The sequence below is a fragment of the Leptodactylus fuscus genome, chromosome 4, assembly GCF_031893055.1.
Source record: "Leptodactylus fuscus isolate aLepFus1 chromosome 4, aLepFus1.hap2, whole genome shotgun sequence".
Lineage (NCBI taxonomy): Eukaryota > Metazoa > Chordata > Amphibia > Anura > Leptodactylidae > Leptodactylus > Leptodactylus fuscus.
In genome coordinates, this window is record NC_134268.1 from 44,652,898 (window position 1) to 44,665,212 (window position 12,315).

The 12,315-nt window shown below is 47.1% G+C and overlaps 1 protein-coding gene across 1 annotated transcript in view; it reads right to left on the minus strand.

The window, feature by feature from the left end:
• The window catches only part of ZC2HC1A (zinc finger C2HC-type containing 1A), a 49,454-nt gene that overhangs the window by 18,420 nt on the left and 18,719 nt on the right, over positions 1-12,315 (minus strand). The window contains exons 4-6 of the mRNA XM_075272121.1: positions 5,930-6,071; positions 2,674-2,822; positions 310-409 (exon numbers count right to left, since the gene is read on the minus strand). Of these exons, the coding sequence (XP_075128222.1) occupies positions 310-409; positions 2,674-2,822; positions 5,930-6,071 (391 nt within the window). The remainder of the gene's footprint in view (positions 1-309; positions 410-2,673; positions 2,823-5,929; positions 6,072-12,315) is intronic.

Here is a 12,315-nt window from a genome sequence, read left to right on the forward strand (position 1 = left end):
AAGAGGCCTGAACACCCACCTCAGAACCCAGGGGAGGTGAGTAACACTGCTTCTTAGGTTTACTCACCTCCCATGGGCCTCTGCTAATTATATTCTGGGATCGGAGGTAAAGACTAATGAATAGTGTAATAACCGAGCCGAAATATCCGAAGTGCACTACATCACGTCAGTTATCCAGATTGAAGGACAGTTTTGGTTATTTTTCGATTGCCCAGCCCTACATTCAATACACAAATATATATATATATATATATATATATATATATATATATATATATATATATATATATATATACAAAAATGTCATACCTGAAGCTGGTTTACCCAAGTTAGGAGGTTGTGGTAGGCGAGAATTTGTTGTGGTCATGGAGGCAGGAGAATTCGTCTTCTTAAGTGAAAGGGGCTTGTACTATAATGATACAGTCACATAGACATGTTATGCAGAGGACACGAGTACAAATATTTCACAGCTAGTAAGATGCCAGATAGCACCAGTGTTATACCCTAAAGTATTATTAAATTAAATAGTTGCACAATATTCTAAATATACTAGCGATATCAATTCCTCATGGCTGTTAAGATCTTTGCTTGCTGTCATTCAATAGGAAATTCTATGGTTTACATCCAGTGAATAAAAATCTGTCATGTGATGGATACAGAGGTACACGGCTCCTTGGCATATAATCACATGGGACATATGTGCTTGCAAACAAACTGCAATTGTCCCAAGTATCTGGATGAAGTCCATAGAAATCCATGTACACGTAACAGCAGTAACTCCACTGACAGATACAGAATATAGTTTTAGTAGCAAATATTTCTGCAAATATCTTCTTAACATGAACGTTCACATGGAGTATCTTGTCAGGGAGAAGAAAACTCCCTATGTGCACATACCCTGAGCCTAGATTGACACAGCCGAGTCCTTATGTTCTCATTATTGTCCTGACTTTTTTATAATGTAAATTGTGAGCACCATATAGGGCTCACAATGTACATTTTTTCCTATCAGTATGTTTTTGGAGTATCGGATAAAATCCACAAAAAAACAGAGAACATACAAACTCCTTGCAGAAGTTGTTCCTGGCAGGATTCGAACCCAGGACTCCATCACTGCAAAGCTGTAGTGCTAACCACTGAGCCACCATGTTGCCCTACTGTCCTGACTTTCATGCCAGGAGGGGGACTCCTAGCATCACAGTAATCCATGATACTAGAAGTCTCTGTCCTGTACTGTATTTAAACTGGAAGCCTTAAACTGAATGTCCAAAAGTTATTTATTAATATTTTTATATATCTGAATAGCAGAAGGGACTTCATGTTTCTGTTACGGAGCTCATGTGCACGGGCACACGTATTCCACTAGAGGGAGCAGTAACACATCTTGTACAGTCCTCTACTAAGGTCAATGTACTGCATCCAATATTCCTAAATGAACTGATGATCAGACAAATCATTTTATTTATCCGCCATCTTTTTTATGTCTGAAGCATTAGTTATAAGTAGCTACATCATACCGAGGCCTATATATTCTTACATTGACACCTATGCCATTGTATTGAAAGAAGGGGGCTCAGGACGAGTGCCAAAGATCAAGACCCCTAAAAGGGGCATTCTCACGTAGGAATTTGACGCTGGATAGCAGATTTTGAAGCTGAATTTGAAGCGGATTTTGGAGAAGAATGCCATTGAATTTTGCCTTTATTGGGCAGGGCCAAATTGAAAAAGATGTATTTTCTGCCTCCCATTCATTTCAATGTTGCTCTTAAAAAAAAAAAAAATCAGCTACTGCTCCCATTGAAATGAATGAAGATCAGGCACAATCTAGTGGATCTGGTGGATTCCACCAGTGTCACACTCCTATGTGTGAATACCCCCTTACACTTCTTGATGCCAATATTTCATTTCTGCAGGGAATTAGTGACTCGGTCTACAACTGATCTACATAAAATTATTCTTTGTGTTTTGCTAAGCCTATCTGCACCATTGACACCGCCGTAATGTCCACCTGAAAATCGGCGGAGGAAAAGGTCCTGCACGGAGGACTATGCACTATGTTTTTCTTAGTGCCACCCAGGGCCAAAAGTCTTCTAGTGTGGCTCCCCTGCTGACACTGTGACTCTGGATCATGTCACCAACACTGCTCTACTCTGAGGACAAGCACGAGGAGTAGCGTGAGGTTGGTCACATGATCCAGAGATGGCGCCTCACTGCGGGAGCTGAACTATAAGACTGCCAGCCACCAGAGAGTGGTAAAATAAAACCTCAGAATTGGGGTGAATAGGGGGCAGCATGTACAGTATATTAGTACATAGGAACATCTACTGCAACACTTGTAAGTACAGGTCATCAATTTTATCAAAGTGGATAACCCAATGAAGCAGCATAGTAGATGGAGGATGATGGAAAAATCCATCCATAATATTCCTGTTCTATAGGCTATGCTCACATTTGCTACTGAAGGCACAATGCTCTGAAGGACTCTGCATGACACCACCGACCGATGAAACCCAATCTAAAGCAACCTATTATGAGGCTTAAATGGTTGTTGCCATGCAAAAAAAAAAAAAAAAGGCTGAATCCCAGGCGCAAATGTGAACATAGCCTTAAAGAGACTGGATTTCCATGATTGCCATGTCTGTTTGTCCCTGACAAGACACAGAATTGAATTACCTGGGTCCGAGGAATTGCTTTCCCTTTTGGCTCTGCAGCTAGTTTGCCTTTATTGGTTATGCGAGCTGCCTGTTCCTTGCAGAAGTTGATGTGCCTGTCAGCAGCGTTCTCATTAAACCTCCTCTGACAGTATGGGCACTGCACGTAGTCTAAATAAATAAAGCAGTAATAAAACATGCCACGTCAGTGCTTATTATTAGCCTGGCTCACAAAAAGAGGGAAACTGGGCATCTTTATAGATGAAATATGTATGATGCCACAGCTCAAGTTATGCACGAAAAATGTAGCTGTACTCCAGGGCGCACCCGGCCGACCGAAATGACTAAGGGGAGAAAAATGTGTCCAATGTACAATGCCAAATGTTGTTCAGAGTTAAGGCCTCAAAGGCAAAAGTGGTTAAAATTATATTACTAAATATAACTATATATATATATATATATATATATATATATATATATATCGTATTTTTCGGACTATAAGACGCACCCAGGTTTTAGAGGAGAAAAATAGGGGGAAAAAAAATTTCAGGCAAAAAATGGTAAAATATTTAATGTATGGGAGTTGTAGTTTTGGAACAGCTGCAAGGCCACATTGACAGGTGACCCTGCAGCTGTACGGGGATGTATAGGGCGTTTTTTTTGTGGGGCCAGGTGTACTTTTTAGTTATACCATTTTGGGAAATGTTTATTGCTTAGATCACCTATTATTTAATTCAGAGGCAAAACAGAGAGAAAAACCCAATGTTATACTTTTATATGTATTCTAGGGAAAGGAGGTGAACTTTTATTTATTTTATTTTTTATTACATTTTTTTTTAAGTGTTTTTTTTTTTTTTTTACTATTTTATTATCCCCCGCCTAGGGGGCTTGAACCTGCAATCATTTGATTGCAAGTCCCATAGACGGCAATACAAGTGTATTGCCGTCTATGGGAGATTCTATACATTACTATCGCAGAGTGTCATAGACCAGCCGCGATAGTAATATATATCTATGACAAGCCTCGGAGCCTTCATTAGGCTCCCGGCTGTCATCGGAACAGGTCGGCTCCTGCGGCCTCGCCGTGCAGGAGCCGGCCTGCATCACTAAAGGTATGGGGCCGGTGGGGACCGGCCCCGGGGCTAACTAACTGCCGGGACCTGCGGAGGAGGAGCGGATTTACAGCATGCCACCGCTGGTTTTCTTCAGCGGCAGGAGCGTGGCAATCTGCAGGCCCCGGCAGCTAAGACACTCCCAGACATCTGCTGTAATAGACCGGCAGATGCCGGGGACTGTCTTAGCTGCCGGGGCCTGCAGATTGCCACGCTCCTGCCGCTGCAGAAAACCAGCGGTGGCAGTAGCGCGGCCATGCTGCAAATCCGCTCCTCCCCCCACATTCGGACTATAAGACGCACCCTCATTTTCCTGCAAAAAAGTGCGTCTTATAGTCCGAAAAATACGGTATATATATATATATATATATATATATATATATATATATATATATATACATACATACACTCACCGGCCACTTTATTAGGTACACCATGCTAGTAACGGGTTGGACCCCCTTTTGCCTTCAGAACTGCCTCAATTCTTCGTGGCATAGATTCAACAAGGTGCTGGAAGCATTCCTCAGAGATTTTGGTCCATATTGACATGATGGCATCACACAGTTGCCGCAGATTTGTCGGCTGCACATCCATGATGCGAATCTCCCGTTCCACCACATCCCAAAGATGCTCCTCTATTGGATTGAGATCTGGTGACTGTGGAGGCCATTGGAGTACAGTGAACTCATTGTCATGTTCAAGAAACCAGTCTGAGATGATTCCAGCTTTATGACATGGCGCATTATCCTGCTGAAAGTAGCCATCAGATGTTGGGTACATTGTGGTCATAAAGGGATGGACATGGTCAGCAACAATACTCAGGTAGGCTTTGGCGTTGCAACGATGCTCAATTGGTACCAAGAGGCCCAAAGAGTGCCAAGAAAATATTCCCCACACCATGACACCACCACCACCAGCCTGAACCGTTGATACAAGGCAGGATGGATCCATGCTTTCATGTTGTTGACGCCAAATTCTGACCCTACCATCCGAATGTCGCAGCAGAAATCGAGACTCATCAGACCAGGCAACGTTTTTCCAATCTTCAATTGTCCAATTTCGATGAGCTTGTGCAAATTGTAGCCTCAGTTTCCTGTTCTTAGCTGAAAGGAGTGGCACCCGGTGTGGTCTTCTGCTGCTGTAGCCCATCTGCCTCAAAGTTCGACGTACTGTGCGTTCAGAGATGCTCTTCTGGCTACCTTGGTTGTAACGGGTGGCTATTTGAGTCACTGTTGCCTTTCTATCAGCTCGAACCACTCTGGCCATTCTCCTCTGACATCAACAACGCATTTCCGCCCACAGAACTGCCGCTCACTGGATGTTTTTTTCTTTTTCGGACCATTCTCTGTAAACCCTAGAGATGGTTGTGCGTGAAAATCCCAGTAGATCAGCAGTTTCTGAAATACTCAGACCAGTCCTTCTGGCACCAACAACATTCAGTGACTTGAACGGTTGGAGTACATGCACTGCCCCCCTTAATGTGTGAGCCTGAGCTAATATGTCGCTGTATATCCAGACATCATTGCCTGAATTTTACCACAACTATGGCGAACACCGCGTGTACTGTACTTACATACTGTTTTCTCTTGATGCTATAATGGCAGTGCTTTGCACCATGACTATGTTATGTGAATGTACCCATATGCTTAGAATGCAAAGGGTTAGAAGGGGTAATGGCTCTCATTGGGGAGAGACTGGTACAAGGAATTATAAGACCCTAAGTGTCTGATCACTGGGGGGGGGGGCAAACGCCATGTCCCCCAGTGATCAGGAGGATGGGGGGACTGAAAGTGAATAGAGCACAAGGTTTTTTTTTGGCTGGATACTCAGTCCTGCATGTCAGACTTTGTCCGGTCAAAAAAAAAACAAAACCCAAAAACCCGGTTTGCCCGGGGACAGGCTGCATACGGACAATGGTGGTTTGCTTTTAAAACGCACTCAAACGAATGGGTTTTAAAACTGACTGTCGGGAAGCATTCCTCTGTCCAGTTTCTCCGCGGCATAGGACGGAAACCCGTCGGAATGACAGAGCGCAGGTGTGAACGCCCCCTAACACTGTTATACTTCTGCACATCCGCCCCAATTTCTCCAAATGCTATCTGGGTGTTTATCCGTACTGATACATGACCCCGTATAAAATTCTAGATCGCTTCCTATAAAACCCACCTGGGTCATATGAAGGAGGAGGCGGCGGGGGGAGTTCTCCTCCTTCTTTTATGATCTGATCAAGTCCTTTAGCAGCTCTTATTGTGGCGATAAACTCCTCATGCTTCCTTCTCCAGTTGGATTGCTTCTTTGGAGGTTCTGGCTAAAACAGAAGAGTGAAAAACAGAGAAAATCTACGTGACTGTAGCTCACCGCGTTATACAAATCTGAACAAGAAAACAGGACCATCATAGGAAATGGTTATATAAAATATTGTTGGCAAAGACAGAACTTGTGGATACCTGGACCTGGGAGAAGCAACGCAGCAGAATTTATCATTCCTCCTAGAAATTTCTGAATAAATTGACAATTAGGCGTTACTATTTGAGGGGGGGGGTCCCTATACAACATCCAGTGGTCAATTTATTCATGTACAGATGTAGCAAAGGTTAACATGACTCACAACAACTGTGGCACAGAGAGTTAACTCGACGCTTTCAATGGCTTTTCTTGTATTCTGAGGATAACACGGCATAGAAAGTTATCTCGCTGCAGAAAGTCAAACAGTGTTACATTTGTATTTCTAGGAGGAATAACAGAGGAACAGAACAACCAGCTGTAGTATACAAAGTCCCTGAATACTAAGGGTTGTATGGTGCCAACTGGACACGCACATGTTTATATGTTGTCAGAGAGCTGAGCACAGCTGTATATAAGCTCTGCCCCGGTGCTCAGTCTGTACGCCATTCCACATACTCCCTCCTAGACTGGGACATGTCCTGGACACCTTTACATTGCAGAGAAAGGTTTCCCCACTATCATCATTCTGCATACAGACATAAAAGGACGCAGATCTTTGGTGCCATGAGAACAATGTTCATTGCACCAAACAGCTCATTAGCATATCATGCTCGACCTTCCAAGAGGCCTTTGTTTTGCAATGACGCTGGGATTATTACCAGGTATAGTCTCTCAATCGAGGACGGCAAGTACATCGAAACGGCCGTCCTCGATTGAGAGACTATACCTGGTAATAATCCCAGCGTCATTGCAAAACAAAGGCCTCTTGGAAGGTCGAGCATGATGCAAAAGGGAGCAGCCTTTATTGGGTTATTTCACTGGAATTCTGTCTTCCTAACTACATCAGGGAAGACAGGCTTGCACATTCCAGTGAGCGCCCTCTATTGGTTTGCAATACTGAGGCAGCAGCTGACTTCCTAATTACATCATGGAGGACAGATTTGCATATTCTTCCCAGGGTTCTCTCTAGGAATAGATAAGGAGACTGTTTGCTTCCTTTTTCAATCAGATACAGTGACACTCATGTCCAAGGGCTTCATCTGTTCCAGCAACTCTACCTGCTTAAAGGGGTATGTTAGGTTTCCCTCCTCCCCTTATCTGGAGTGGAAACTGTATAAAACAACAACAGACCATGGAGGCAGGTAAACAACCACCACCGAGGATATAAGGAGCCAGATCAGGCGCATGGGGTTTTACAATTTTATACCATTTGCCCACTTTAGGCTAAGACGCCACATAGCAGAAATGCAGTAGGAAAAAAATGCTGCGTTTTATGGTATCAGCAAAGTGAACGAGATTTCGGTTAATCTCATCCACACATTACAAAGACTTGCAGAGAGGTTGCTTTTCGAAAAAAGGAGCATGTTAATTTTAACTGCAATCCTGTGTAAAATCCCAAAATCATCAAAAAAATGTAACGTATATACTCGAGTATAAGCCGAGTTTTTCAGCTCAGTTTTTGGGCTGAAAAAGTCTTCCTCGGCTTATATTCGGGTCATTACGGTAATACCGTACTTACAGACCCGGCATACAGACATAGGGGTTGGTGCCGGGCCGAAGCATCGCCATGCTCTTGGCAGAAGTACCGGGGTCTTCTAGCAGAAGTACCATAAGTACTTCTGTAGTTTGCGATGAACAGCATCGCCATGGCGATGCTGCGGGCCCAGCACCCGCCCAGTGTCTGGATGCCGGGTCTGTGCTGCGTAGTCTGTAGCTATAATGGCGACCGCTCTGCTCCAGAGCGGTCGCCATTAGAATCAGCACCTCCACTGTAACTCTTACAGTGCTAATGGCGGAGTTACAGTGGAGATGCCGCCATGCCCCTGGAGAGAGCGGACACGACCGCTCTCTCAAATGCGGCCCTGAAGCGCTGGGGTGATCCCCGGCTGCCAGCAGGAGCACATACCTCGGCCGCCGGAGCTGAAGGAGAGATCCCTGGCAGGAGCACGTACCTGAAGACCTCGGCATGCAAAAGAAAAGCCGGCCGTCGACAGAAGCGCTGAGGGGAAATCCAGGCAGCCGAGTCTGCCGGGGATTCCCCTCAGCGCTTTTGCCGGTGGCCGTCAAACAGTTCCCCTTCAAGTCCAGCGGCAGAGGTCTTCCTTCAGGTCCACGCTCCTGCCTGCGTCCGGGGATTGCCCTCAGCTCCTCTGTAAAGGCTCCCCAGCAGCAGTGCTTTTCTTCTGCAGGCTGCTCTATGCAGCCTGCAAAAGAAATGACGATTTTTGCAAAGTATTGCAATGCATTAGCATTGTAATGCATTGCATTAGTGATCAGACCCCCTGGGGTTCAAGACCCCTAGGGGGTCTAATAAATGCTAGAGATGAGCGAACACTAAAATGTTCGAGGTTCGAAATTCGATTCGAACAGCCGCTCAATGTTCGTGTGTTCGAACGGGTTTCGAACCCCATTATAGTCTATGGGGAACAGATACTCGTTAAGGGGGAAACCCAAATCCGTGTCTGGAGGGTCACCAAGTCCACTATGACACCCCAGGAAATGATGCCAACACCTCTGGAATGACACTGGGACAGCAGGGGAAGCATGTCTGGGGGCATCTAACACACCAAAGACCCTCTATTACCCCAACATCACAGCCGAACAACTACACACTTTACACACTCAATACCACCTCTCTGACAGTAGGAAAACACCTTGAAACATGTGTATTTGGCACTTGCAGTGAGGAGAGCTTGTCACCAGCAGTGAATTTGGCCCTTGTAGTAAGTTGAGGTTGGCACCAACATTTGTTTTGAAAATCAGGGTGGATTGAGCCTCTAACCAGCAGAGTTGGGGCAAATTCATGGTGGAGGGAGCCTCTAAACACCCCAGTTTGGGCAAATTCATGGTGGAGGGAGCCTCTAAAAACCCCAGTTTGGACCAATTCATGGTGGAGGGAGCCTCTAAAAACCCCAGTTTGGACCAATTCATGATGGAGGGAGCCTCTAAACAGCCCAGTTTGGGCAAATTCATGGTGGAGGGAGCCTCTAAAAACCCCCAGTTTGGACCAATTCATGGTGGAGGGAGTCTCTAAAAACCCCAGTTTGGACCAATTCATGGTGGAGGGAGCCTCTAAACAGCCCAGTTTGGGCAAATTCATGGTGGAGGGAGCCTCTAAACAGCCCAGTTTGGGCAAATTCATGGTGGAGGGAGCCTCTAAAAACCCCAGTTTGGACCAATTCATGGTGGAGGGAGCCTCTAAACAGCCCAGTTTGGACCAATTCATGGTGGAGGGAGCCTCTAAAAACCCCAGTTTGGACCAATTCATGGTGGAGGGAGCCTCTAAACAGCCCAGTTTGGGCAAATTCATGGTGGAGGGAGCCTCTAAACAGCCCAGTTTGGGCAAATTCATGGTGGAGGGAGCCTCTAAAAACCCCAGTTTGGACCAATTCATGGTGGAGGGAGCCTCTAAAAACCCCAGTTTGGACCAATTCATGGTGGAGGGAGCCTCTAAAAACCCCAGTTTGGACCAATTCATGATGGAGGGAGCCTCTAAACAGCCCAGTTTGGGCAAATTCATGGTGGAGGGAGCCTCTAAAAACCCCCAGTTTGGACCAATTCATGGTGGAGGGAGCCTCTAAAAACCCCAGTTTGGGCAAATTCATGGTGGAGGGAGCCTCTAAACAGCCCAGTTTGGGCAAATTCATGGTGGAGGGAGCCTCTAAACAGCCCAGTTTGGGCAAATTCATGGTGGAGGGAGCCTCTAACCAGCCCAGTTTGGACCAATTCATGGTGGAGGGAGCCTCTAAAAACCCCAGTTTGGACCAATTCATGGTGGAGGGAGCCTCTAAACAGCCCAGTTTGGACCAATTCATGGTGGAGGGAGCCTCTAAAAACCCAAGTTTGGACCAATTCATGGTGGAGGGAGCCTCTAAAAACCCCAGTTTGGACCAATTCATGGTGGAGGGAGCCTCTAACCAGCAGAGTTGGTGGAAATCAGGGTGGAGGGAGCCTCTAACCAGCAGAGTTGGTGGAAATCAGGGTGGAGGGAGCCTCTAACCAGCAGAGTTGGTGGAAATCAGGGTGGAGGGAGCCTAGTATTAGCAGAATTGTGCAACGCTTATGGTGGATGAGTATGAGGATGCAGAGGAATTGGAGAGGTTGAGTACAGACATGGAGTTTCATGTTGGGGTGCTTTACACAGGTGGGCCCAAAAATGAAGGCTCTATCCAGTGGTGGTTCATTTTTATCAAAGTGAGCCGGTCGGCACTCTCAGCTGACAGACGGGTGCGCTTGTCAGTGATGATGCCACCGGCTGCACTGAACACCCTCTCAGATAGGACGCTGGCGGCAGGACAGGACAGCACCTCCAAGGCATATAGGGCAAGTTCAAGCCACAGGTCCAACTTCGACACCCAATACGTGTAGGGCGCAGAGGGGTCGGAGAGGACAGGGCTGTGGTCGGAAAGGTATTCCCGCAACATGCGCCTATACTTCTCACGCCTGGTGACACTAGGACCCTCCGTGGCGGCACTTTGGCGAGGGGGTGCCATCAAGGTGTCCCAGACCTTAGACAGTGTGCCCCTCGTTTGTGTGGACCGGTGAGAACTTGGTTGCCTACTGGAGGAACTGCCCTCCCTGCCGCCAACGTCACATGCTGGAAACATCTCCATCATATTCTGCACCAATTGCCTGTGGCAAGCATTGATGCGATTGACCCTCCCCTCTACCGGAATAAAAGACGAGATGTTGTTTTTATACCGGGGGTCAAGGATAGCAAAGATCCAGTACTGGTTGTCCTCCATGATTTTGACAATACGCTTGTCGGTTGTAAAGCACCCCAACATGAACTCAGCCATGTCTGCCACAGTGTTAGTTGGCATGACTCCTCTGGCCCCACCGGAAAGTTCAATCTCCATTTCCTCCTCATCCTCCATGTCTACCCATCCGCGCTGCAACAATGGGACGATTCGAAGTTGCCCGGAAGCCTCCTGTATCACCATCACATCATCGGACAACTCTTCTTCCTCCTCCTCCTCCTCCTCCTCCTCCATTAAACGCGATGAAGCGGACAGATGTGTGGACCTACTCTCCAGCTGTGACGGATCGGATGCTATCCCTAACTCCTCTGTGTGATCTGAGTTATCCCTGATGTCAATCAGGGATTCTCTCAGAACACACAAGAGCGGGATTGTAAGGCTCACCATCGCATCCTCAGAGCTCACCCTCCTTGTGGACTCCTCAAAGACCCGTAGGATGTCACAAAAGGTCTCTCATCCATGGCCACTCATGGATGTGAAACTGAGGCAGCTGACTTTGTGGCACCCTAGGGTTTTGTAGCTGGTATTCCATCAAAGGTCTCTGCTGCTCAACCACTCTATTCAACATCTGAAACGTTGAGTTCCAGCGTGTGGGGACGTCGCACAAAAGCCGGTGTTGTGGCACATGCAGGCGTTGCTGGAGAGATTTTAAGCTAGCAGCGGCTACTGTCGACTTGCGAAAGTGGGCGCACATGCGCCGCACTTTCACCAGTAGCTCTGGAACATTGGGGTAGCTCTTTAGGAAACGTTGCATCACTAGGTTGAAGACGTGGGCCAGGCATGGAACATGTTGGAGTCCGGCAAGCTCCAGAGCTGCTACCAGGTTCCGGCCGTTATCACAAACGACCATGCCTGGGCCCAGGTGCAGCGGCTCAAACCATATTGCCGTCTCATCGAGGAGGGCATCCCTCACCTCGGAGGCAGTGTGCTGTCTGTCCCCCAAGCTGATCAGCTTCAGCACAGCCTGCTGACGTCTACCAACGCCAGTGCTGCAACGTTTCCAACTCGTAGCTGGGGTCAATCTAACAGCGGAGGAGGAGGCGGTGGCGGAGGAGGAGGCGGAGGAGGAGGCGGTAGAGGAGGAGGAGGAGGGGGGTGTTCTTCTCGTGTCCCTGCCAGGAATGTTAGGCGGGGAGACGAGGTACACCGGGCCAGTTTGGGAAGCAGTCCCAGCCTCAACTACATTCACCCAGTGTGCCGTCAGTGAAATGTAGCGTCCCTGTCCGCATGCACTTGTCCACGCGTCGGTGGTCAAGTGGACCTTTGTGCAAAGCGCGGAACTAAGGGCCCGCCTGATGTTGAGTGACACGTGCTGGTGCAAGGCGGGGACGGCACACCGGGAGAAGT